The sequence below is a fragment of the Micropterus salmoides genome, unplaced genomic scaffold (assembly GCF_014851395.1).
Source record: "Micropterus salmoides isolate LMB-PRFRI ecotype aquatic unplaced genomic scaffold, ASM1485139v1 Ms_hic_scaffold_1, whole genome shotgun sequence".
Classification (NCBI taxonomy): Eukaryota; Metazoa; Chordata; class Actinopteri; order Centrarchiformes; family Centrarchidae; genus Micropterus; species Micropterus salmoides.
In genome coordinates this window covers 43,486,970-43,514,423 of record NW_024040040.1, presented here as the reverse complement: position 1 = coordinate 43,514,423, position 27,454 = coordinate 43,486,970, and the positions used below count along the sequence as shown (strand labels likewise).

At 38.8% G+C, this 27,454-nt stretch overlaps 1 protein-coding gene across 2 annotated transcripts in view; it reads left to right on the top strand.

Annotated features, from left to right (window-relative positions):
* Nucleotides 1-10,047, top strand: part of ptprn2 (protein tyrosine phosphatase receptor type N2) — a 133,883-nt gene extending 123,836 nt beyond the window's left edge. For both annotated transcript variants that reach the window (XM_038729639.1, XM_038729630.1), the window contains 5 exons: nt 1,059-1,225; nt 3,597-3,650; nt 4,657-4,721; nt 6,813-6,886; nt 8,991-10,047. In XM_038729639.1, the coding sequence (XP_038585567.1) occupies nt 1,059-1,225; nt 3,597-3,650; nt 4,657-4,721; nt 6,813-6,886; nt 8,991-9,062 (432 nt within the window). In that variant the 3' untranslated portion in view covers nt 9,063-10,047. The remainder of the gene's footprint in view (nt 1-1,058; nt 1,226-3,596; nt 3,651-4,656; nt 4,722-6,812; nt 6,887-8,990) is intronic.
* Nucleotides 10,048-27,454: the final 17,407 nt, after the last annotated feature.

Below are 27,454 nucleotides of genomic sequence, written 5' to 3'. Positions count from 1 at the left end.
GGGCTCCACAAATGTAATCAATTCACCGCTAATTTTACTGGAGTGCTGGCCGATATCTCAAAACCCTTAGTATGACTCACAATAAAGAAATGAAAAACATCTCAATACTGTGTTGACGCTGCTGCGCCATTATACTCATATACATATAGTATAGCCCGCCTATCCAGTTTAAACTGGCCATTCAGGTAAGGTATGTCTAGAATGGAGACCCAAAAAGGTTTACAAAAACATATACACTCCTCGCACTATTAGGTACACTATAATATACACTATAATGCAATCCAGTACAAGAGATCTGCCACAAATTCTACTGACTGTTAATTACTGAGATGGTAGTGCCTCTTATATTCTTCCTCCCTCACATTTGTAAATGGATCCATTTCAGCACCACTGTAAACTACAACCTCACTAACAAACATATAGTTAAATCTCTCTGACACTATATATGTTTCTCTCAAGCTGCTCCTAACAACAATGTCTCCGCTCTTTGTTCAGCACAGTAGCATAAAGTCACTCATAATAAACATATTATTGGTACTTTCTTTTGGTATCTAACATAATTACATCTAATTTAACCACATAAAGATCAAGGAGGAAGCACTGCAACAGCATACAAAACGACAAACTGTGAAAAGAACAGTTTCTGTCTTTGAGTGCTGCGTGTCATTTCTTTAAACCCTTTTGTAACAAATGAACTAGTTTTAACGCCAGCCATGATCCATTGTCTTTAACATGCCAAAGCTTGTTTCGCAGTGTCTTTCTGAACAAAAAGACTTTTAGGTCTGTGAACAGAGTAACACTAAAATGTGTGGTTAGTTAGGGAAGCCAAACTGTTCGCATGGCTACGGCAAAGAGTAAATCAGAAAATATGTTTTTTGTAATTTGTTGAACCAGCCCTTTAAAGTATTTGTCCAATGTGGATTCTAAAGCTACCTTAAGTTTATTCCTCCAAGTTTTGCATGGTTATGAATGCATTCCTATTTTATTTATTTAACATTGACATTTATTTATTAAGAAATAAAATGCCAATCCACTGCTTATTCTTTTCCTATATCTAGGTCAACTTGGTGTCAGAGCACATTTGGTGTGAGGACTTCCTGGTGCGGAGCTTCTACCTGAAGAACCTGCAGACCAACGAGACACGCACCGTCACCCAGTTCCACTTCCTGTCCTGGATGGACCGCGGGATCCCCAACTCTGCCAGGACGCTGTTAGACTTCCGCAGGTAGAGTGAAGATCCTGCTGTTTGGCCTCAGACGCTGGAGCTCAGCAGATTTCAGACAGATTTTCACCTTTACAACTGGGCTTTATCCTGAGCTTGTTCTTAATCATCTCCCCTTATATTCTGTATTCTGTCAGCGCCTCTCTGGTCCGTCCCCCTTTTGCCCCTCTGCCTTTTGGTGTCCTAGAGAACGCTTGTTCTAATAAGGACTGTGTTTTCTGTACTATCCCTTTCATCCTGGGCCTATTTCCCTCACCTCCCTCCAGCACATGTGATGCAGCAAATTAACAGCCCTGCGCTGCCTGGCTTGGCTTGGGAAGAAAAGCAAAGAAAAAAGAAAAACACCTAATTCAAACACCCAATTAAATGAGAGCTGTCTCACTAAAAACATGGGAGACGGGGAAAGCTAGTGACTGAATAACCTCACTCTGTTCTCCATATAATGTGTTCTGGCAGAAGAGCAGCAATAGCTCCTCTGGGAGAACCCAGAGGGATAGGAAAAGCCCTCCAAATAAGAATAGATGCATCTGATTTGTGGATGGATGTCTGTCCCTCCGGTTTGTAATGCAGATGAGAGGAGAAAAAAGCGAATGTGCAGTGTTATAATGTCATCCTATTCTGACAGCCGGTGCTTTTTTTTTTATTTTTTTCAAAATAAACGGGGTGTAGCTTGCAGTCAGTTATATTTATTTATGACAGTGTTGTGTAGTTTTGAGCTGTTTTTTGATTACATACATACAAGTTTTCCTTTGCTGTTGAGATCTTTCTAACGACTAGATTGCCTTGATGTTACTCCATTGCTGCTGCTGTAGGTTATTGGGAATCTAAAGCTCTCTGATTGCGTGATTCAGAGGTCTCAGATCCACATGATGTACTGTACACACACGGTTTTCACGGTTTCGGCCAACACTGTATTTTGCGGTTGCCAGTGTCATTTTTGTGATGTTGCAGCTAGTAATATGAGCCCAGTTGCATAGTCACAAAAGTGATCATTGGAAACTGTGTCTCCTCAGCCAGGCCTGTGCACAAACTGTCTTTCTCTCACTCCTGACTCTCTGTCTCACCCTCTTCTCCTTTCACTGCTCCTTCCTCTGGCCTGCATGGGAACTCCGACCACCTCTGTATGCTCTTTGACTGAGGACATATTCTGATGTTTCTGATATTTTTTATGTATATACGTGTATATTCTTAAAATGTAGAAGCTATACATTTATTGTAAAGTAATTTGATATAAAAACAAAGAATGAATGCTAAATACACAAAAAAGATCAAAGAGAAAACATTTCTTCTGAAAAATAAGCTGCCACTGCTACTACTACTAAGTAGTTTTATCACATTTTGATATTTAACTATGTTCAGTGCATGTATTTAGATGATAAAGCCAAGCTCTTGGTCAATATAGCGCTACATCAGGCCAAAAATAAAAAATGACCTAAAAGCTCATACTAACATTAAATGGAGCATGCATGTGCTTTGAAGTGCATGTACATGTAGGAAATGCAGTTCACAGTTGTAGTTCTTAAGGTCCAAATAGGAATATAGGAAACTCTACAAATACAACATACAGAATACAAAACTGAGGTTAAATCAACAGAGAAAGCTATTTAAATGGAAATAGAAAGCAGAAGTAATACATAGAATGAAGATATTGCACAAACTATCAAAATTTAATATTAAATATTTATTTAAATGTTCTATCTTTTAGTATATTTAGCAATATAAAATGTAATTATAAGCTACAAAACATTATTACTATAAGTAGTAGTAGTAATTAAGTAAGTGCTTTATGTTATATTTATTGTTTTTATTTACATATTTCTAATAATAATACATTAAACATATTAGTGATTTTGAACATTACCAAGATGCACTAGATAAACAACGGATATGATGAAATATTCAGACAAAAATGAGGGAAATGGAAGCTCTCGGTGTAGTCAGTTTCCATGGCAACAGTGGGGTGTGAAACGGCTTGTTGGCTTTCACCGTGCCCGTGGTGTATAACATTCATAATTGGCCGGGGTTAATGCGTCAGCGGTCAGCAATCACAACATCACACCACCACATCCATCAACCCACATGGCACAATAACGCTGTTTGAAATGATGCTCAGTTTATTTAGGCGGCGCGATACGGCTCTCTTTCTCAAATTAAAGTGACTGATTGACAGGAGGATGCACCTCTCAGGGTTCCGTTTGTTTGCTAGTCCCCCACGAGTCACATTTGCTTTAATTATTGGCTGTTATTCAGCAACAGTAATCGATCTTTGTTGCCAGTGTGATTTAACAGCCTGAGCATTTAAGACAACCTGCCGTCAAGCTTGAAATAACATCCAGTTTTCTCTTCTTCTTCTCTTCTTTTTTTTTTATTTCAGAAAGGTTAACAAGTGCTACCGGGGTCGATCTTGCCCGATAATTGTTCACTGCAGGCAAGTATAACTATTTGAACCTTGTGACAGTGGCTTACCCTGCTGAATTAGGGTTGCGATTGTGTGTCATGGCCTGTGTGTTGGAGGGGAGAGGCTGTTTATTTTTAAACAGTCCATTTACTCTCTCTGGGTCCACTGGAGCAGCTGTTTATTCCACTGGCTGTGTCTTTATGGAAATGGTGTGGCACAAAGACACTCAGCCAAAGACACTTCCATTCCCCATTTGGTTGAGTTAGTTAACTGGCCTTGATTGGTTTGTGTTAAACACCAGGTATCTGTCTGACCACCTTTAATAGTCACATCCTGTTAAGTCATGCATGGGGCCAGGCAGCTCCTCTCCCCCTCTGAGGGAGCTGTACGGACTGTGTGTCTTAGCAGCGGATTAATGAAGCAGTGGTGCTCAGGCCGCTCTCCTGTTTTATTGGCCTTGCCTTTATTAGAGAGATGTGCACGCCTTGTTTGCAATTAACATGCAGAGCCGTTGAATGGCCGGCGGGCACAAAGGGAGGCTTTTCATAAGACTATCTCTGGAGTAATGGAAAAGCAAGGCTCTCCAAAAGCTGTTCTCGAACCGCCCCTGGCCTCTCAACCTCTCCTCTGCTCCTGAGGTGCATTCATTTAAAAGCCTTTGTCCCCAGTGCGCCTCAGAAACCATTCCCCTCTCCCCAATAGCCGAGCAAGTCTCAAGACCACACATGCACTCGTGTGTAAAGGTTTAACACAGTCACATTTATTGGAACATCAAATATTCAAATCTGTTCTGGTATTTTTATAACAATATATTATTGTATTGTAAGTATTCTATTTTATCTGCAATATCAGGTAAGCAGATGAAGCAATGTGGATCTTTGTGCATAGACTAATTTGTGTTTAAATGTACTCCATGGTCTCTCAGCAGATGCACATGTAAATGAGCAATTTGTTTTCGTATATGAAAAACACTCTGAGATTAAAGCATCACTCTGCCACCTTAATGATCTCCATCTCTCTCTCTGACTCTCTGCAGTGATGGTGCAGGCAGGAGTGGGACTTACATTCTGATTGACATGGTCCTCAATAGAATGGCTAAAGGTAACGATCAATGGCTTCCCTTTCACTCTTTCTGCCTGCGTTGAAGTGAGTGTTGCCCTGGCAACGCTAAAGCCTCTCATTTTCCACAGTGGGTCTTGGGGATGCATTAGAGGGTGACTTTTCTGAGGCCTGGAGAGGCAGTGAAGACAGAGGCAGACATGGAGGGAGCTGGAAGGAGTGGAGAGAGTGGAACAAAGAGAAAACAGAGAAAAGGAAATTGAAAAAGAAACCTTTAGCCACATTATTAATTATCTATTTAAGCTACCGACATGCCATATTGACCTGCAGCTCAACTGCAACATGAATTTAGATAGCACATGCATGGAAATGGCATTTTTAAAGGGAAAATACATTCAAAATCAGAATCTGCTAACGTTGCTCCAATTGTTTGGATCAATATTTAATATTTAATGGAAACAATGGGTTTATTTGATTATTATTTATTTATTATTCTTTTCAATCCATATAGTTTGTGCCCTACTTCCACCCTTTATGTTGTCTTCTGTTTTTCCTATTTTACACAAATATCAACTAAGCTGCCCAAGATCTCCAACATGTTACAAATCTCTGCACTATGTTTTCTGCTATTTTGATTTGTTGAGGAGGCCTCTAGTTTGCATTGTATGATCAAAAAACACAAGTCAAGGAAGATAATGTGCACAAATCACAGTAACTTGGCGCCATTATGGGCGTCTGCTGGGGAAATTATTATCCACGAGTCAAAATAAATACAAAACAACTGTGGCATGGGTGTATCATTACATGGACAAATTTTAGGTTCCTGTGAAAAGGGAAGCACTTGTTTTTAGCTGAATCTGTTCTCCAACAAGGCAGGAGTTGTATCTGAAGAAGAATAAGCTCAGTTTGTGGAAACTGGATTACAAAATAACCAGCATAAAAGTTAGTTTCACATTTGGATATGGATATCTATTGTTCCATAGGAGCTGGGTTCTTCCCATAGACTGTATAAAGGATGGCCTAACGTCACCTTAAAGCCCTCCATAGCTTAGCCTGCCCTCTGCCCTTTGCCCTTTGACCCCTGCCCTTTACCCTTACTCTCAGCATGCCTTCCTGCTGCGGCCTGTCAGCAGGTTAGGAGGACGGCCGCCCCTGATGCAGACCTTCCCTTCACTCTCTGTAAAACAGTAATAAGACTTACCCACCCTGACATTCATGAGTTCATGTGGTTCGGTGACGAATGTGCTGTTGTCTGCGGTGATGAAAGGTGCCACCCGGTCTCTTTTAAACCTTTTGTTTCCTGCTCCAGAATCGAATGTATAAAATGAACATAATCTCACTCCCCAAAGCTTTTTTTTCTTTGGTCGAAGAGCCTCTCTTCAGCTTTACTTTGGAATCCAGCCCTTCTGAGACATGAAAGTCTTGTCGGAGCACTGGAGTACTTTGAGTACTAAGTCCAGCTGCATTAAATCCCTCTTTTTTACTCTCACCCACACACATACATACATTTTCACTCTTGCTCTATCTCCTTTGCTTCCTTTCTCTGCCTCACTTTCAAAAACATCTTGAGAGTTCAGGGGGACTCTACGGTTTTTCTCCCTCCTTCTCTGTCAGTTTTCTGCTGCTTGAAATCCATAAATGTGAAAGTAGAATAAGATCTCCAGATTAACATCACACATTTTCGCAGCCAAAACAGACTTAACTCAGCAGCAGACGATCACTTTTGAAGGCAAGCAACTGTTAAAGAGGTTAATCATCAGTATGGCTGCTGCAAAGGCTGTAAATCATTTTAATTACAGTTTGATACACACTCAGATATTGTTGTATCAAAAAGCTCAGACTTTATAGTTGGACATAATCTAAACCAATTTTTGAACAAGATTCTCACAGAGAAGCCAGCGCTTAGCGTTTTTTGAATGCATTATTGCAAATTTCCCACACCCCAAAAATATCCTCTTGCATATTTTATCGAGAAACAGTCTGTGGCTCTCGTCCAAGTCTTTCGAGGGATGAATGTAATAATTTTCAATCGCTGCGCTGTTCCAAAGGGAGCCCAGTATAAAGAGAGATTGACAGATGTGAGCTGGATTACTCCACTGCTTTGAACTCAGTCCAATTTTCGGTCTGTTGCAGGTGCTAAAGAGATTGATATTGCCGCTACCCTGGAGCACTTGAGAGACCAGAGAGCTGGCATGGTCCAGACAAAGGTAAGGTCCCCGGCTTTGAGTTGGAGAGGTGGGGGAGATGAGAGGAGGAGGAGGAGAGGGGAGCTGGGAGGGAGGAGGGGTTGCAGTCATTCAAACAGACGATTGTCTACTTCATGTGCGCGGGATCAGGGGAAATGATGTGGTAATTGATAACTGCTTCAGGATTAGAAAAACATTGTCTTGGAAGATAATAACTCACTGTTCCACATTTATCACAAGACGCAGAGAGACTGGACAAGATCTTCTGTTACAGAAGTATTTTGTCTATGAAAGTGCGACATTTTAAGATTTTCTCTTCATTCCCATCACTTAAACAAATATTATAAACACACTTTATTGATCCTAGAGTGTTAAATGTACCATTCCTACGTAATATGATATACATTGCTAAAATGATCAAAGGGAGAATTAAATAGACATGTAACTAGGCCTAATGTAATGTCTTCAGATGCTCTATTTTATCTGACCAACAGTCCAAGATAAAAAAATTTACAGTTTATGACAATATATAACAGAAAATCAGCAGATCTTCACATTTGAGGAGCTAGAACAAGCAAGTGTTTGGTATATTTGGTTGAAGAATGACAATTAATCATATATCAAATATGTTTTTTAGCACTCTCTTCTACATTTTACTTGACCTGTGCTGTCACTGAAATCTTTTCTTACCAGTTTATATCACAGCGGACCCTCTACCTCGCAACACTTAGTTAGAAATAGTTTAGGGTGTGTAGCAGCAGCAAAGTATTTCCTCTCATCCACTAATGATAATAATAGGTAGGACGTCTCTTTTGTTTCTCTCTTCTAATTGGAAAGAATAACAATAATAATAATAAAGGCAAGCCTCGTGCAGCAGTGGGTGATAATATTTATGGAGGCTGCTTGCTAACAGACTCCAGTGTTCCTAGATGGTTCATTAATGCTGCTTTTACAGCCTTGCTCTTTTCTGTGCAGAAAAGCTTTTCAAGCACTCTCTCTTTTTCTTTCCTGACAAGTCTAAGTGAAATTATATTGGAATATTGTTGATTCCACTTTGTGGCTTCATGCTGGGTCTACACAGAAATGAGATTGTAATGAGGTATGAAATTTAGAGTTAGGTTTTAAGGATTGGACAACCAATTATCTTTTTCCCCCTCCTCCTCCATGAAGTTGCCACTTTATTTTGGGATAGAGAGAACATTATTCTCTTATTCCTGTTACTCCTTTTGATAGACATCAACATGTAGTAATTACAGCATGCGTGACCGTTTTTCTTCCTTGCTAACCATGCATCTCTGATCTTTCGAGCAGAGATTGATCTCCCCCAAGTGGTGCAAATGTGAACAGCACCGCATGCACAAAACCTGGTTTTAAAAGTATATTTTTAATACACAGAACTTTAAACTCAATTTGAGATTAGATATAGACACATAAAACTGTGGTTAAGATATAGCTGGATGTACTCACATATTTGCTGGCCCTATCACAACATCCGAAGACTTAAAAATAGAGAACCTAATCACTCCAGATAATCTCCACTGCAAAGCGAACGGCACGGCCGCCACTGACTCCTCTGTATTGATTTAGCCTATCCTCAGGCCAGACTATGGCAGGCTATGTGTTGACACATCTAAAGACTGCTCCCTCCATACTCCTACGTACCTTTTCTCTGTGAGAGGACCTCATGGCCTGCAGCCTGGGGAGAGGAGAGGAATATAAAAACACCAGGTCCAAGGGGCAAACATCAATCAGCCCCTTTTGCGCTCCTCGGGGAAAACCATGAATCGGATTCACAAACAAACGCACACACACACACACACAGCTGAGAGACAGCTTGACTCAAAAGCCTTATTTTAAGACACACCTGGCTGGATCGATGGCAGTGTAGGGTGCGCGTGCACTCCCGAGTTGAAGCCTCAGAGAGTGGTTCACCTTCACCTCAAGTCTGTGGCCAAGCAAATCCTGGGTAGGGTCAGGAGAGAGAGGGAGGAAGAGGAGGAGGAGGGGGCAGCAGTTGCCAATCATTCTAAAATGGCATTCCTGAGCTGTTGTACGCACACTAAAACTTTCATTCTTCCCTTCCTTCTCTCTCCCTGCATCCTTTCCACCTCCTCCTCCTCTTCAGGAGCAGTTTGAGTTTGCGCTGACAGCCGTGGCAGAGGAGGTGAACGCCATCCTGAAAGCGCTTCCTCAGTGAAGGCATCGCATCTCCCACCTTCTTCTCGCTCGCTGAGCACCGGTTTCCTCTGCCCACTCAAGACTGACATCTCTCTCTGCCCTTCCTTCTCCTCGCTCTGTTTCTCTCTTCTGTCTCTGCCTCCTCTTCACCTCTATATATACTGTATACTTATGAATGTCGTGCCAGAAATCTCACCTGGATCCATATTTGCAAAATGTTGCCTCAGAGTGTGGCTGTTGATCTGGGATCTGTGTCGTTTTAGCGATTCGGGAGGGTGTGCGGACCAGTAGGGGCCCGATGTGATCTGATGTGTGAACTTAGATCAGCCCTCCTACTGTGAGACTTTTTTTGTCAATATGAACCCTGGTCCTCTATAACTGTGATGTTGTTCCTGAACATACCGTTCTAGTGCCACTGACGAGCTGTTTACGTGATGTCAAGTGACGATTTTTCTTCCAAAATCAGCTAGCTGCTGTCGAAAAACTTAATACAGATGTTTAGAAATTACTATTGGCACATTTAAAACAAACTACAGAGGGCTTTAATTCAAGTATTTGTGTAAAAAATGGCATTCATATTTTCTCAGAGGCCACAGTAATGTCTTCAATTTGCTTATTTTATTGGTCAATAGCCTAAAATCTCAATATATTCAATTTACTGTCATATATGACCACAAAAAACACCAATTGTCATGTTTAAGAAGCTGGAACCAGAGAATATTTGGCATTTTTGCTTGAAAAACTACCAAAAAAAGAATTAATGGTTGCCAATAAATCCTTTGCCAATCAATTAATCAACTAATCATTGCAGCTATCAACTATAGTCATTTTAGAATAATAATAATATGTAAAGTAAAGAAAATTGTTGCTTGTAAAAATCCTAATATTGTACAGATTATATCCCATAAATGAACTGATGTATTGGATACATATAGCGTTTTGGAAACAAATCTTTTTCTCCTCTGTGATAGATATGTATATATATATATATATATATATATATATATATATATATATATATATATATATATATATATGTATATATATGTATATGTATATATGTATATATGTATATGTATATATATGTATATATGTATATGCATATATATGTGTATATATGTATATATGTATGTATGTATATGCATATATATGTGTATATATATGTATATATATATATGTATGTATATGCATATATATGTGTATATATATGTATATATATGTATGTATATGTATATGCATATATATATATATGTATGTATATGTATATGCATATATATATATATATGTATGTATATATGTATATGTATATGCATATATATAGATATAGATATATAGATATAGATATAGATATAGATATATACACTCAGCATCACTCAGTGTGTATTGTTGTATTTTAGGTCCAGACGTCTCACTCCTGCATTAAATCGCAGATGCTCTGATCTTTGAAAAAGCCTCACAGGTCATGATTCTTGCAACATATCAGGTGTTTTTTATTCCTCATTGCATTGAAGTCACATTTTACATCATGAATTGTTTGTTACATGAACATCTCCGTAGAATATTAAATGTAATAGAAATATACCAACTGAGATAGTATCTACTGTATATGGATATTAACAATATGATATATTTAAGCAGAACTTATATTGGGATTGTTGCTAAATTTGTTTGTCCCTCCATCACTGGTATAATGTAATATTTTGTGCAACTTGACAGATTATTCCCTCTGTGTAGAGACAATAAATTACATGATGAATCCCTATATAGTGCTATCTGAAATATATACTGAGAGCCTCAATGAGAACTATATATTTTGTGTGAAAAGTAACATTCAGGTTGATAATAAATCAGGACAAATAATACTGCTTTGCTGTCTGGTGTTTAATGTTGTTTCTGATACACTCACACACACACAAACAGGAAGGAGAAGGCCACTCTCACAGCGAATGGCATTTGATTGAACGGTAGCCTTAGTAAAGTCACAAAGAAAAGCTGTATCATGCTCCCTGAGGGTCTGTGTCTGGGAGAAACTCGCAGGTTTGTACAGATGAAATGTTTGGTCCACCAGCTCTGTCAGTGGAGAAAGTGGCTGGGATGTGAAATGAAGTCAGTCATGTATTTCAGCCACTGAGGTCCTCTCTCAATATTACAGAGAGGAGGCTCAGCCGCTCTGAAAGTCCAATTTGATCAATATTTACTGGAGGATGTAACTTTTAACTTAAACTGTTGCCAGATTTTTTATTGTCTTGTCTGCAACGTTTTATGCAGCTGTCTCCACCAAAAGAGGTTTGTGACCTCACTGAGACTTACAAGGTTAAAAGCCCCTTTTTTAAAGTAAGTTTTAAATAGCTTTAAAATATGTTACTGCTGTTTGATAATTAAGTGCATAAGTCTGTTTTCTGCCGATTAAAGGGAGCAGATTTCTCCTGAAGCTGAGGGTTTTTATAACAAATAACTAATTGCAACAGTCAGTATCTTTAAGTGAGGCTTTCAATGATGTTTGGAAATGGAAATGTTAAAATTAGTCTTATGTTTTCAGCAAAACCCACGTCTCCTGACCTTCCTCAGTGGATTGAGTTGCACTTTATATGTACTTAATAATACTGCTGGGTCAATGTCATGGAGAGTTTTGGTCTGAAGAAATGTTCATTTTAATAAGTAGTTTGTACTCATCTTCATGATTGGAAACAGGGTTATCAGAACTGAAGGTACTACTAAGTTTATAGATTAAATTTATTGTTCTATCAATAGTTTATAAACAAATTATTAATGCTCAATAGATGATTATAAGCCATTAAAACATGAGCATTGCCAAGTTGGTAAAAATACCTTATGTTCACTTGTAACATTAAACTTTCACTTTTTCACAATCTTGGTGATAGCAAACATTACTAAGTCATCAATACAGACTAATGGGCCTCACTTTCACTCTCTCTAATGAGTTGGACAAATCCACAATGACAAATGTTAATATGTCATTAATAAACGTTCCTTACAATAATCTATAACGTGAGGATAAACACCAGTCAAGGTGTTTTTCACAACCTGGCAGTCCAAATGTTCTTATTAATGGTTTATAACTGATCTATAAGGCATTACTAAATGATTTTTAACCATTAATGAGTCACAACTTACAATATTGTTGTAGAGGGTGCCAAATAAATCTTGGAATAAACAAAAAAAATTCTGTATTGGTATCTGTAGCAGCTATATACCGACTGATATTATTTATTATAATTAAAACTTTAACAATGGAGCATCCCTAACTGAAGGTAAAATCAACTTTAAAATTGGATGAATTTGACACCAAATATAGTAAGGCTTCTGTTACCGGAGAACAGAGAAGAGCAAACACATAAATACATGTAACATGTAGAGAATGTATAATTTCCTACCTTTCAACACTGTGTGTGCACTTCATGTGTGAACGCATATTCATGTGCGCGTGCTGCCCGTTGACATGTCCCTCCCTCCCTTGACAGTCCTAATAGCTGGGAACGAGGCTTCATGCACTTCCTGAGGCCTCATTTGCATATGATTTTGCTGATGAGCTGCCACCGCTAACCAGCAACACCAAACCAAAACCCTATTAATATTCGCCCATTCAGGTTGTAAAGCACACAAACCTAATCAGCTTAGAAATTACTGTATGGAAACCATAATTACGCATGTTTAATTGCTTATCATCTGATGGGTACAAGTTTATTAGAAAATGTATTCATGGTAATTGCTTCCTGAGGTATCTGGTGTGCTACAATACCATGTGATAGCCTGTCAGCGCCCATTTGGGAGGATTAATGCGCACTGAAAAAGTCACAAAATTAGATACTGTGTATTGACTCTTTGGATGCTTGGTTTAACTCAAAGTGATTTTTAATTTAGGGATTTCTAAATTACTGCATAAGCTCGGATAAGTCTTTGGAGTGAGATCCGTCAAAATCAGTGTATCTCACTGTTGTTAAGGAGTGCTGGCATATCACAGGGATATAAATGACTGTAAAGTAGGCAAATGCCTGCGTAATCTTGATGCCACCAGAAAGTACTCTCAAATCTGCCTGGCATCGCGCAGAAATTTCTACCACCAAACACCACACAAGCTGTAAAATCAAAGGAAAAACTCAGGAGTAACACGAAAGTGAAAAGTCGTGTGCATGAAATGAGGAAACACATCTTAAAAGAGAGAGTTTTTGAAGTAAAGCCATCTCAAAGCCGATGAATCATTCAGTCCTGAAACAAGCAAATGAAAACACACACACTGCAGGTCCCTCATAGAGGCCTCCACACCACCAAGAACGTCAAGTGGGCCTTTTCAGCCATGGACCTCAGTGAGTCTTACAGCTCCTGCCCACTCTTTGATGATCTCTCTATGGTTTATTGTAATCACTGTTGGCTCTCAGTCCTTCTGACACACTTGTAAATTCATGCAGTCTTAAAAAGAAATGCATCAACCAGCCAGTATTTCCTCTATGGTCATTAGACCAGTGATTCCCAACCAGGGGTACTTGTACCCCAGGGTTGCAGTAATCAGTGGGAAATACAATACAACAAGAAAGTATGATTTAATAAGAAAATACAATTATATATTTGGAGACCTATTTGTTTCCAAATTTATAATAGGGGGAAAATAAATATACAAAAACTAACACAAAATGATATGATGATGATTTTAATGTATTTATTATTACAAAACACCAAGTCAGTTTGAACACATTCATACCAACTTCCAAAATCCTCTCCACGGCGGTATAATGCAGTCATATGTTGGTCAAGAACAGGCATTGTGAAAAGAATAAAAAATTATGGTCTGAACCAACCTAAAACAACCTGATGTTTATTTAAGCATTTTCTGCTAGTAGAAGAACAAACATCAGGCCGTTTAGCTTCACGATAAATGCATTGCTCGCTTTTCCACTAAAATGTTTAAAGCGGCTATAATGAATATTTTCATATTACCAATGGATCATATAACTAATTGTATGATAAACTAATCACTTGTAGAGATTAACTCACAGACAATTATCACTTGACTGCAGTTTCCATCAGCACTGCAGAGCGTCTTATCATATTTCAGCTTATTGCTTTGGTTTTACTTTAATTTACTTTGCTGTTTCACTTTCACAGCTCTCATAACCATCGCTTCCAAGTGCAGCAGGCAGCTGTTTCAGTAAAAAAGCTCTCAAAACTGACTGTTCTCTACCCGCTCAGTACCAAACAGCAGACATATAAAGTTAACGAGTAGTTGGGGAACACACCGGAGCATTAAGCAGCTTAAAAGTCAGATATTTTTCTCAGGAGTTGGTGAAGACCAAAACTAGAGCTAAAAGGAGAGTGAATATTGGACTTTCCAGGTGGCCAGAAACACATTTCCCAATGATATCCATATCTGCTAGATGTGTAAATAGGCAACTATAAGGTAATACCCCCAAGTGGTAGTTTTACAACAGAAAAAAATAAATAAAACTATTCTTGAAATATTCCATGAAACCATCGAAGGGTTACGATGAAGAAGTAATCCACCCGAGCCCATCTCATAGGCCTGTGGGGGTGTGTTGGAGAAAAAAAAGGTTGTTAACCACCGCATTAGATATACTTGACTTGAAGTGAAATGCTGTTTGTTGTTGTTTGTTCTAATTGCCTCGTGGGTGAAATATCCCCTTAAGATATTGTGGAAAAGTCAACAAAAATAATTGATTTTGCTTATTAAACTACGTCCTGTTGAATTATGGGGGAGAACTTGACTGTAGCTTTAATCAGATCTACTTGGTTGCTTAAAAAGTAATTGCTGAGTACATAAAAAAAACGCAGCTACTTCAAGTCAGGTTTAGGTTCTGGAGCCAAGTCCGATAGGTGTGTTAGCTTTTTGCCCTTGATAAAACCCCACCTGTGGAGGATTAAACTTTTGTATGATAACACACAACATGCTGACAAACATGTCATTTCCCCAGTGGGTAGCGTTGGGAGATCCCTGAGTGTTTGCTTGTTGGGAAAACTGTCTGGGATGCTTTCCAGGATTTTCCTAAAAGAAAAGCCTTGTTTTTCTTTGCTGATGTTGGGAGTGAATTGAGAGCAGATTGTAGAGGCTGTGCCTCTCAAGTCTGTCCAAGGCCTTGATACCTTTGATCTTCTTAAGAAACAAACAAGCTTTTAAACTTGGCACTCCCGGCTAGTGTCTCTCTTCTTCTTCTGTCTCTGTTTGTCAAAACGCTGATCCTGAGAAAATTGATCTCGCCTGAAGAGTTATGCATACTTGTGCTTATGCAATAATTTGTGGCTTAAGAATGTGGACTCCCACCATGTTGTCATAAAAAACTCAAAAGATACCCACAAAATAAGCATAACTAAGATAATCTTAACGCAGCGCAACAGTGTGAAGCTCTGGTATAAATATTTGCAAAAGCTAGTGTTTTTTCTTATCTTTGAACAAACTATTAAGCCCACAACCAAAACCGTTTTAATCAGCTACAAACAATGGTCTAAGCATCCAGCGTTGCCTCTCCATGTAACATTTGTTCTGCTTTATAAAGGATCAAACACAGATTAACTACACTGAAACAATTTTAAGAAAATGATTCCTGAGTGTAATAATTTATCCTCAGAAGTTTGTTCGTTAAGTTCAAACTTTGCCTACTTATAACGTAAGTGTTTACTAAGTGCAAATTACTAAATTAAAATGTGTTACACCAGACAACTAGTTCTTAATTAGAGATTAGATGTTACTAAATATCTACACCCAGTAAATGGCACATCAGGCACTGTTAGTTAACCACTAACCAGCTAAACTGACAGAACTATGGTTAGCTTGCTAATGTTCCCCATTTAGACTTAACATGGAATATCTGACCTCACCTCCTCACAAAAAACACAATATACCTGAAATTACGTTATGCTAATAACATTAGACTAAATTACCAAACGTCTGTTAATTTACATTAGCTTAATCCCTCTCACAAATTCAAATTCAAATTAGCTTTATTGGCAGGAATGTATAGCAACAATATTGCCAAAGCTATATAAAGTACATAAGGACAATTAATACTGTAGCTACATGAAAGCTGCTGCTAACTCTGAAACACAATTCTCCATGGTTTCATAAATAAATATAGCAAATCAAACCTACATTAAAAACAAATTGCCTAAAAATTATTTTTGGAAATTATAGGCCTACTGCAGCTTGTGGTGCGATTTCCTGTTCGCTTAGAGCAATGATTTTGATTGAACGGGGCTATAGATGTACATATTTCTGAAGTTCTAGAGGTGCAATCCAGTTTAGTTAATCAATAGTTTGAAACTAGATATTAGATACTAAAAACATGTTACTAAAATCACACAGATTTAGTGAAGGATTAACGAGTAGCTGGTGTATTTGGGTGTAGAACTGGGGGGTCGGATGTAAAATTGGGTGTTTCACGGGATTCATGGCACAGTCATGATAGTTGACATGGTTTGGTCAAAGGTTTTGGGATGTTAGCATCTGAAGTTGCACTCCCCACCCCCTTGCCTCCTCATCTCTCTGGTTTTTAATGGGCGCACAGCAACCACAATGACATTTTACACTGTTTCATCCCTGTCCCATCATGCATCAGGGGATACCCTGGCATTTGGCGGCGGCGTTTTCATTAGTGTCTGCGGCGATGCTGACCAGCGCGACTTCAATCCTGCTCACTGTCACTCATCATAAGTGAGTTTATCAACACACATCTAATCGCTCCACTCCTCAGGGACCTTAACCATTTGCATACTAAGATTGCTTTCTTTTGCTCGGCTAAGAAGGCACCTCCTTTGCATAATTATTAATGATAAAGAGACGGTGAACAAATATGTCAGAAGGTATTAGCATCACGTATACAACTAGATTCTAAAGGATCCGTTTTGTGACGCTCCAGGAGGGAAGATGAGGTCAAAGGGTAGGAAATGGAGAGCAAGGCTGTCAGGGGATGCACTTTTCTCTGAAGGGAAGGGGTTAATTAAAATGCCATGGATGGGAAATATAGAGATGTGTGATATTATTTTGTAGTTTTAAATCATGGTTTGGCCAGGAAGCCCCATTGAGATTAAGGGTGTCTGTCAAAAAGAATACAAAACTGATCAAAAAACATTAATGTTGCAGACAAATTGTGACAAACGTGATATAATAAGCAAATAAAATAAATCACAAAAGCACTCTAAGGACTCAAGGGAGGAGGATACGGAGCCAACGTCTGAAATATAACATATAATTACATCAAAGAAAATATTGCTCCAGTAGCAGGAAAACCCACAGTGGTGCACAACACAAGATGTTTACATACAGCAGAGTCACTGTAGCTGCTCATTTCACTATTTCTGCTGTGTACCATTAAAGCAGCAGGCCCATATTGTCTGTCATCTGTTGTCGGTAATTACTACTTTTTACACTGTCTTACCCTCTGTGGATAATGTTCAGCGTCTATATGAGAAGTGTTTCGTATGAATAGTTTAACTGGTTGCCACTTTATATGAAACAGCTGCACTCTTTTTACAGGACAGGAATAAATAAGTCATGCACACTGTGGTTCAACTGGGGGTTGAAACGCCCTCCCTGTGTTCCCCGCTAAACACAGGCCTGTATACCCTCTGCACAGTAGGCTATAATAGCATGATATTAAAAATGCCCACAGCGATTGTTAAGTCACGGCGGCACATTTGCACCACGATGGATGACCTTTTGTGAATGCTAATCAGGCTTTTTCATGACTTTTAAAAGCAAAACATACTGTAGCATGTTGAACAATAACAGCGGTGGGAAAAGTCTCCCCAGTTAAATGCTTTTGTGAGCAGCAGAAAATTTAATCTCGGTTTTCTGAATAGCATATAGTTGCACAGACAGCTATTAGTTTAATTTCTCTTCTTTACTTACTACACTTAAAATGATTAAGTAATCTTAAATTAATCTTAAAAGTGTCATTCTGTGAATTGTAGTTTCAGCTGTAGTATCCCTTATTTCCCCTCTCAGGAGCCGTGAGTCTGTCCGAACTTCACAAGTCAAAGCATTAAGAATAATCTCAGGGGTCAGGAGGGGTCGTCGCCGGTGTGCCTCTGGCTCTCCTTCAACAAATAACTGGTTATGACCTTTGACCTCCGTGTTTTTGCATGAGAATTGATATCAATATTCCACACCACCCTCTATAGCAACATCAGGACCATTTACAACGCCAGTCCTCGAAATCCAAACTTGAATTTTTTATTTTTTCTTCCTGATGAACCCATCCGGAGATGGGGGGGTGGGTGGGTTGCCTTTAGGAGGAGGAGGGTGGGGACGGGGGAGGCGAGCTTTGGGCTCATCTGCATCACAGATTAGGGTGCTTAGAGAAAAATCAACCATCCATGATTCATTACATGTTTCCTGCTGAGCCTCCGAGATGGCAGCCGTCCTAGCAACAGGATCCTAGCAACAGCAACAACTCTCTGCCGCCGCTGCCGCAGCAGCCTATCAGAAACTTTGATGCCTGATCAAAATTTAGCCAATGAAGAGGGGAGGACATGCGGAAAGCGTGATGGTGCGTTTCCTCATGCTGTTGGCTAGACAGGGTGTGTTTAGGGATCTGAACCCTTTTATTTTGCTGTGTAGTAGTAGGTCAGTGGGACATTTCTGCGTTGGAGTCCAGGTTTCTATGCATTTGAGTATTTTCTTTTTTGTTTAGCACCACTGTCCTTAGCCCATATGCATGGTAGATGGCTTCTCATTTCGTGAGTAGTATTATATAAAGCTGCCAGGAACCCAAAATACATGAAAAATTACTCAAAATATTATTATATTACACTTCTAGTAATATGTTTTCACTATTTATACACACAAATACAACAGGAAATTGTTGTACATGTAAAGTGACTTTATTCAAACTCGTTATTGTTTCTTTTCCATTGAAAGTCTAAGTTTGCGTGTAAATCACTGAAAATATTGCTTTAGTAAGACATTAAATGGTCTACACAAATAAATGAGATACTGTGTGAAAGGCCCACATCAGCAATTCAACAGGCTTCCAGCTTGTCTCTACGTGATATATAAATAAAGTAACTGTTACTGTATATATACTCTGTTTAAATAAAACATGCTCAGTGTGTTCACCGATGAATTGACGAACTCCAGAGGGTTTTAAGTAGCATCATTATCTGAAGTTCTATTTTCAACTGTTTTTTACATGGGAATACCAGAATTTATGCACTATTGATGTACTCATGTAAACACATAAAAATATCAACTCTATTCTACACTGCCTGTCTAATCTCTTTATATACTCAGATTCAAAGTAAAAAGACTTTTGATTTCATTCATTTCTGTGCTGTAATTGGATTTGATTTGAAACTAAATTAGATTACGTTTGAGGGCAAATATAGTCTAACAATGTTGCTCTACAAATCAGCTTTATTTCCTTTTAACCACTGTTAATAAACATTTGATAACTACATTTCTCACTTTCTGTACTTCTCACATTGTAAACGTCTTCTCAGCAGCTGAAATAGCTACATAATGATGTCAGTTTTGATTTACAGCATCCTCTCACATGTAAATGATCCAAAAGTGTGGGATGTTTGTTCACCTGCTTCTCTGTAATCATACACCATTATTCAAAGGACACTTTGACCGTCATCAGATGTTAGATAGATCTGATCTTCACTTCAAAGGGATATGATGTGCACTGGTCCAAATGGTCTGATAATGTTCAGTGTGATAATACATCACGCTGATGTCCCTCTTTAGAGTAATCTTGCTCTGTCTACTGCGTGGTGTACAAAGGCAGGGTTCCCATCTCCCTGCACAACCAGAAAATGAAGAAAACTACACACAAATTGTTCAAAATGTCCATATAGTTTGCAGTTTTACATGTAATCCAGCCTGGACGGGTTACACAAGCTTCCAGATGAATGCTACTGAACAATAATTTTACATACTTGGACAGTGTGTATTCTTCCCAAGAGTAAGATAACAGAAAATCATCTCTCCGCCTAAAAATCCAGATATCAACCACTTAATCCCCCAAACATTTAAGATTTATTTTATGAACTTTTGCAACCAGAAGCTTCCTGGGAACACTTTCAGATGCTATGCAGATATTTGGCCTAACATGAAATCGATGGAAAGTAAACCCTTAAAGACTCATTTATAACACATATAGCAACAAAGTGCTTTCTTTTAATGCTAATAGTTGTTTTGAAATAATGTTCAGAAATGGAAAGGACTTATAGGATATATCTTATTTAGCTGTGCCTTATGTGTCCAGAAGCTCATCAATGAACCTCACTATTGCACTGGGTGACATGTTTCTATATTATGATTAACATGTTTTTGATTTGAACCCACATACACTGACCCACTGCCATAAATACTGAAAATAAACCCCAACAAATACACGATTTCCTCATATTTGAGTAATGTTTATTAGAAGTTACCATACCCTGCGTTTTTTTGGGGGGCTTTTTCAAATATTAAATTATGTATTTTTGAGTTTTTAAAAGTCTTCAATTAAAACGAATGGGCTTGACACTGAGTGAAACAGACAGGATAGGGAAGTCGGAAAGTACTGAGAGACGGATTAACATGTTGTTTTTCTCACTTACCTCTAGTGGTATCTTGACATGCAGATAGTTTTGAATTATTTGTCCACATTTTGAGATATTGTCCCCCACCCCACATCAGTGAAGGTGGAGATTTGTCTGTGAAAAAAATAAACAGCAACATTTTTTCTAAAAACAATGTCCTGTTACTCTGGATAATCCACAGGACACACAGGTCAACAGTTTTCATAGGGTCTATTTTTTTTGTTAGAAAGTTGGCTCTAAGCCTCATCGAGCTGCAAAGTACTCTAGTAAAACTAATAATGTAGCACTCCTGGACACCGTTGGATAGACCTAGAAGCTTAAAATTAAAAGAATTAGTTTGGCTTCCAAATACAGTAACAAAAATCAATATGTGTATTTTTTTAACTATACAAATCCTCACATGTATGAGAAATTGTATGTGTGATCATAATCATGGTCCCTGTTTGTCTTTTCTCGTGTCGGATCAATTCATTTTCCGAATGTTGACTCATCTGTGTCTCATTTGTGAACTTGAACATATTCCCAGTTAAAAATTCTACAAGATTTGATATTTTTTGGGTTTCCTGCCTGGGATTCCAATGTTACATAGGGTAATACCTGGAGCTCCGGGCCTGGAGTGATGCCATTCTCACTATTACAAGTCAGTGTACCATCAAAATGAGTTTCAAGCTGTTATTTTAAGATACGTGTACCAAATATGTGAGCTACAGCCAAAAAACACTTCTGGAAAAAGTTAACATTTTAATGCACAATAACTCTAACAAGAGCTTCCATATATGGTGTGTAAATGTGCTTCTTCGTTCAGAGGCAACCCAAAGTGATTTACACATTGTTTCCCCCTTATTTCTTTATCTCACTGCACTTATTTTTTCTTTCAAGTGTGTGCTGATTGCAAACAGCAGGGGAAGGGTGGTTTTTGTCATTAAAATAGCCTGTAGATTATTCCTCTATATTTTTGTCTCACAGTTAGAACCTACACGTTTTTGGCGGCAAACTCGGCTCAATCAGCAGACTGTTGTTTTTACTTGTAAATTGTCTTCTAAGAAACACAGATAATTTCTTTCCGAAACATTTGAGAAAAGTGACTTCTTTGCTGGTACGAAAGTAAAAGCAACATGAGCTGCATTTCAGGTACGATTCTGACTGTATTTCCTTTTTTAAATGATTTTTCTGATATCTCCAGTGGTATCATTTTATTTTAAGCTGCTTGCTGCACTTCTCCTCTTGCGATGGCCTTGAGTGAAATGTTTGTGGAAATCCATCAAACACGAACTGATAGATGTGGAACTATAGAAGAAGAGGAGGAAGAGATGGCTGGGGGGTCACATATAAGGAAAAGACCGAACAATGTCATCACTAAACAGATGCTATCTTGAAGCCTCTGGGGAAACACAAAGGTATTTACAGTCAAGACAAGCTGGAGAAACTTTTCATTTTTCATCATTTTAAAAAAACTGAAGGAGAAATATAAAAGGTATAGATCAGGAATACCTTAATGTAGTGAGAATTCAATTTTATTTATATAGAGCCAATTTATAACAGGAGTTTTCTCATTGCACTTTTATATTTACAGAGACCCAACATTTCCCACCATGAACAAGCAATTAGTTAAAACTCCCTTTTAACAGGCAGGAACCTCGAGCAGATCCTAGACTCAGGGTGGGCAACCATCTGTCTCGACTGGTTGGGTTCCACATAAAGATGTAAAATAATAGTGATGGTAGTAATAATACTATAAATATCAATAAATAATAATAATAGGATTAATAATTATCATTGTTGCAGCAGTAACATGGGGGCAGCAGGAAGCCCGCAACCACAGATCCAGACTCTACAGCTCCGGAGCCAGAAACAGCTGCAGAAAGCGATGGAAGGAGAGAGGAGAGGGACGACAACGCACTAAACTACTGGAGAGAGAAGAAGTCAAGTTGGGAACATGCATTAATGTGATAAAATACAGATGGAGAGGGGGAGGAGAAGAGAGGAGCTTAGGGCATCATGGGAATTCTACTGGCAGTCTAGGCCTATAGCAGCATAACTATGTGATGGTTCAGGACTCACCTGAGCCAGCCCTAACTCTAAGCTTTATCAAAGAGGAAAGTCTTAAGCCTACTCTTAAATGTGATGGTGTCTGCCGAACCGAAAACTGGGACCTGATTCCACTGAAGAGGAGCTTGATAGCTAAAATGCATTTTATAAACTCATCATATGTTTTTATGCCATCTTAATCTGAAAAATAAATATAGCTGTCTAATGAATTTAGTGCAATAAAAAGTGCAATACTTCCTTTTCAAATATAGAAGTATAAGGCAAAAAAGAAAATACTAGTGAAGTACAAGTGCCTAAAAACTGCTCAGTATAACATTGTCATTGTGACTGTGTTAGCATGGTGATGTTAGCATTTAGCTCAAAGCACTGCTATTACATTTACATTACATTTACTCATTTGGGAGAGGCCTGCATTTGAGGAACAACATACAAGCATGAATAAAGCATCAATACAGCACAAGATCTACAGCTGACAATACATACTAGTAAGAGCTACTAGCACATATGGCATCAATGGGGTACATTTCTAGGGAAAGAAGTTATCGAAATACAAGAGAATTGTAAGCTGGTAGAAGAAGAGGAGCACAGGAAATGCATGTCAGGGGTTAGAGGTGTTGTAAGAGAAAGTGTTAAAAGAGACGAGTTTTCAAGAGCTTCTTGAAGTTACAGAGGGACACCCCTGCTCTTATTGCATGTGGTAGCTTGTTCCACCATCGTGGTGGTGTTGACAGATGAGAACAGCCGGGACTGAGATTGCTTTGTGTGTAGGGATGGCACAGCCAGACGGCGTAAGTTGGAGGAGCGCTGTGGCAGAGAAGGAACATAAGCTCGTATTATGGCTATGCCAAAATACAGCATCACAGAGCCGGTAGTGTGGCTGTAGACTCTTGTTTAAACACAGATATTCTGGCTCTGAATCCTGCTTTTAGAGAGTAGCAGTGCATCTAAACTCATCCAACAGTGACCCACCAACAGTACATCCTGCTCACGCTGAGCTCCTCCATCCTGGGATTAAGTGACACTCAGACTGTCCTGACAAATTTCTGTCCCTGTCAGAAAACAGCCACCTGAGTCAGACAATAACTTTACTTCACAGTAAGTAACTCTGTGACAGTCAGAGTTCCAACAGGGTGTCATTTGGTGCACTCTGATTTTGTCCACGCTGAATGCGTAGTTATTGTGTTTACAATCCAACTGATACACAAATAAAACTTGAGGCTTTTGTTCAGACTCACATAAATCCATTCTCTTTTTCCAAGACAAAGCAACATTAATACCTCTAATGCAATAATAAGCAGCACAAACAAATACACAAACAAGGCATGAAGAATCAATCACTGAAGAATTTGGAGATTTATTATGTTTCAGTTGGACGAGAGTCAAGTACAAGCTACTAAAAAACTACCCATATGTCTACAGATTGATGTTAAATTATGTTTTACAGTTATTCATTTGACACTAACGGAAACATTTTCATGCTATACCAATGTGTGGAAAGCCATTTTTGTAGGTGGAGGTGTAAATCGTCCTGCTTCCATCCAGTTTACTAAAAGGACACTTGCTATGATGTTTCCTCTTTCCTAATCTGCTGAGTGCACCCTCACAAAAAAATGTCTCTCCAATTTAGCTCCACCTTAATCCCTGTCTGACAGCTGTTCCAAAATAAAGTACAAACTAAAGTACACCCAGGTGGCTTTTTGTATTATTTCGTATGCCCTGTCTCTACCTCCTTTCAATGCGGTTAGGTAGCAAAAATATTCTGTAAAATTGTTTTACAAATCGTCTTGCAACAAGGTTCTTCGACACTGGCGTGTTTTTTTTATTCACTTAAAGTCTTAATTTCTTGAGCACAACAAAAGCCCTCTGACAAGCGCATGAGTACAAATTTTCTCTCAAAGCTTGTTTGATATACAACGGATTTATGAGCAGTTTTTTTGCACCTAACCATTTAGGTGCTGCTGTTGATGGGGGGGGGGTATCTGTGTTTCGGGGCTTGTTCTGTTTCATGTTGATTTAATCCAATCCCAAGTAGTTATGAATGCAATTACATTAATTAATTTCAACAGCACTATACATTTGTTGCGGCCACGACCTCCTGTTTTGAGCAGCTGCAGCAATTTTTACTCTAATAACAATCAAAGGGCCATCAGCATTGATCTGGCTGAATTATACCCTCTTCGTTATAAAACATGCATGATGCAGTTTGAGACACCACAGATGACAAACTTTGTGCTATAATCAACAGTTGCCTTTAAACAACCTACACTGTTTATTTGATGCGTTTGATGTTTTTTATGTACACAGAATACATTTTTGATATTTATCATCATGTTCTGGGAAACTGGTTTGATTACTGCTTTTTGCACACTGCTCATTATGTACAATTGTGTATACAGATAGTGTAATTACCAGATTTCACAGATCTATTTTTAGAATTGCTGAATACACAATTTTGTGCAATTATGTTACATTGTTTTTATTCTGTTTCTTTCCAATTACAAAATCTCTTTTGTCCTTTGCAACATAATTATTATTATCAAACAGCATTTGAGTATCTATCTATCACACCAGCTTGTGTCTTTCTTTTTACTCTCAGTCTACTGTACTGAGTGTAGATACTTACATTTAACATCATTTCTCTCCATGTGGTGATGGTGTCGATAGGTGCTCGGCTTCATTCAGGAGAAAGTGGGTGATTTTTCTCAGGCAGACAGTGGGTGACAGTGAGATGTCGCTCTGCTCTTCACTCCCCAGGAGGTAGATGTCCTCAGAGTGGAAGTCAATAGGAGGATTTCACAGTTTTTTTTGACCCAGTCAGAAACAGTTGTGTAATGACTTTGGGAGGAGGAAGGCTGTAAAAAGTAAGGCGATCGAGGGAGATAGGCCACTGCCTCAAAACTGTTTAATTAAACCCTTAGAGAGTACTGGCTGTATGGGAACAAGGGCCAAATCAGTTACTGGGTCATGTGCATGCATTCTGCCACATGAATAATACAAAACACTGCAGGCTCATTCAAAATAATCTGAGAATACTGCTCCTTCCAGGGCTCTGCCCATGTGACAGGAAAATCCTGGGTGTTTTGTCCCTCGTTCTGAGCTTAAGAGAGCAGACTGTAAAGAACATATTCAGTAGGAAAGAGACACTGCAGCTCAAGTCACTGAGGGCAATGGAAGCAAAGAAGAAATACGAGTTGATTAAGAGTTGGCAGTGTTTGATGCTGGGTTTTTTGTAATTGATTGTGTTGTTGTGTTTAGATTTTGTGTAAGAGGTGTTTTTTCGATGCTGTAGACAGGAAGCAATTTTACTAAAGCTGCGCTAATAAATATTTTTATATTAAAGAAAATATCATATTATGCTTAACTGTGTTATATATCTTTTTTGTGCGTGGAAAAGGGTTGCAAAGTGAAAAAGCCCGTAGTCCACCCGGAAGGGAGTTACCATTTCCACATAAAGTTGTTACTGTGATGTAGAGACAGTGCACAGTTAAAAGTTTAGTAGTATCACTCTGAAACACAGCTGATCCAAAGCCATGGTTATGGCTTGTCCGGACCTGCCCTTCTGATTGGCTCCCTACCTAGGCACTACTCATGCGCAACTCCAAACAAAGATCAAATACAAGTGAGATGCCTCACTGGGTAGCTAAAACGGAGCATTAAACACACAGGATGTACAGATGTGCTGCAGCAATGTACAGTATGACAAAAATATTGTGTTTTTTGAAAATGAAATCATGTAAACCTGTTCTGGTACAACCCCTAAATAATCATTGTCTTTCTATTGAAGCAAGCAGCACAAAAAATAAACTCTAATAAAACCACTGTCCTCTACCTGCTCAGCACCAAACAGCAGACACACAAACTTAGCAACTAGTTGGTGAACAGAGTGGAGCATTTAGCAGCTTAAGAGCCAGGTATCCAACGAAGGTCAAAATGAAGGGCAACTGGACTTGGTTGAAGCTACTGGAAGACGTAAACAAACGTAACCTATTGGCCTCAGGTGAAGATACCAACGATGGTCGTTCAGTCTTGGCCACAGGTAGTCTCAACGACTGCAACGACTGTCGTCACAGCAACAAGGAACACTAACGAACCAGCGGTATCGATGACCCGGGATAACGACCCCACTGAGGTTAAATAGCTGAGTTTCCCTGCCAGTCAGTCAGAACTGAAGAAGTCCTTTGGATGAGGGACGAAACGTCTTCCAGTAGCTTCAACCAAGTCCAGTTGCCCTTCATTTTGACCTTCGTTGGATAACTATGACCTGGATGACTGAGAATCTTCATAGATAAAGAGCCAGGTATTTCCCTCAGGAGAGCTAAAATGAGAGTGTGTTTTGGACTTGCCAGGTGGACTGAAACAAGACTCCAAATGAATGCTAATGTGTGCTCCATGTCTGATGGTTGTGTAAGTAAGCAACTGTGTGCTTACAAATCAGCTTTATATAGTGACAAGGTGTCAGTGCTGTGTTTCAGCTCGTTACGCTGTCCCCAAGTGGCAAAAATAACTATATAATACTTTTCATCAGGGTCTGTATGTTCGTTTTTTTGTAATCTTAGACGTTTGTTGAGTGAGAGTTACCCAGACACTCCACAGAACAATTTACAGCTGCTGAAACCTTGAAATTTCATGTGATGTTTGCTTGTTTTATAAGATACACTCATGTAATGTTGGAATATGTGTTATCTTGCAATATGACTTTTATATGTTGCCAGCTATGATTTGTCATTGTGCATGGGTGACCAAGGTCCTTCTCTGCATTAATAAGGTTATCTAATACATATGCTATACAATAAAATAAAAAGTTGA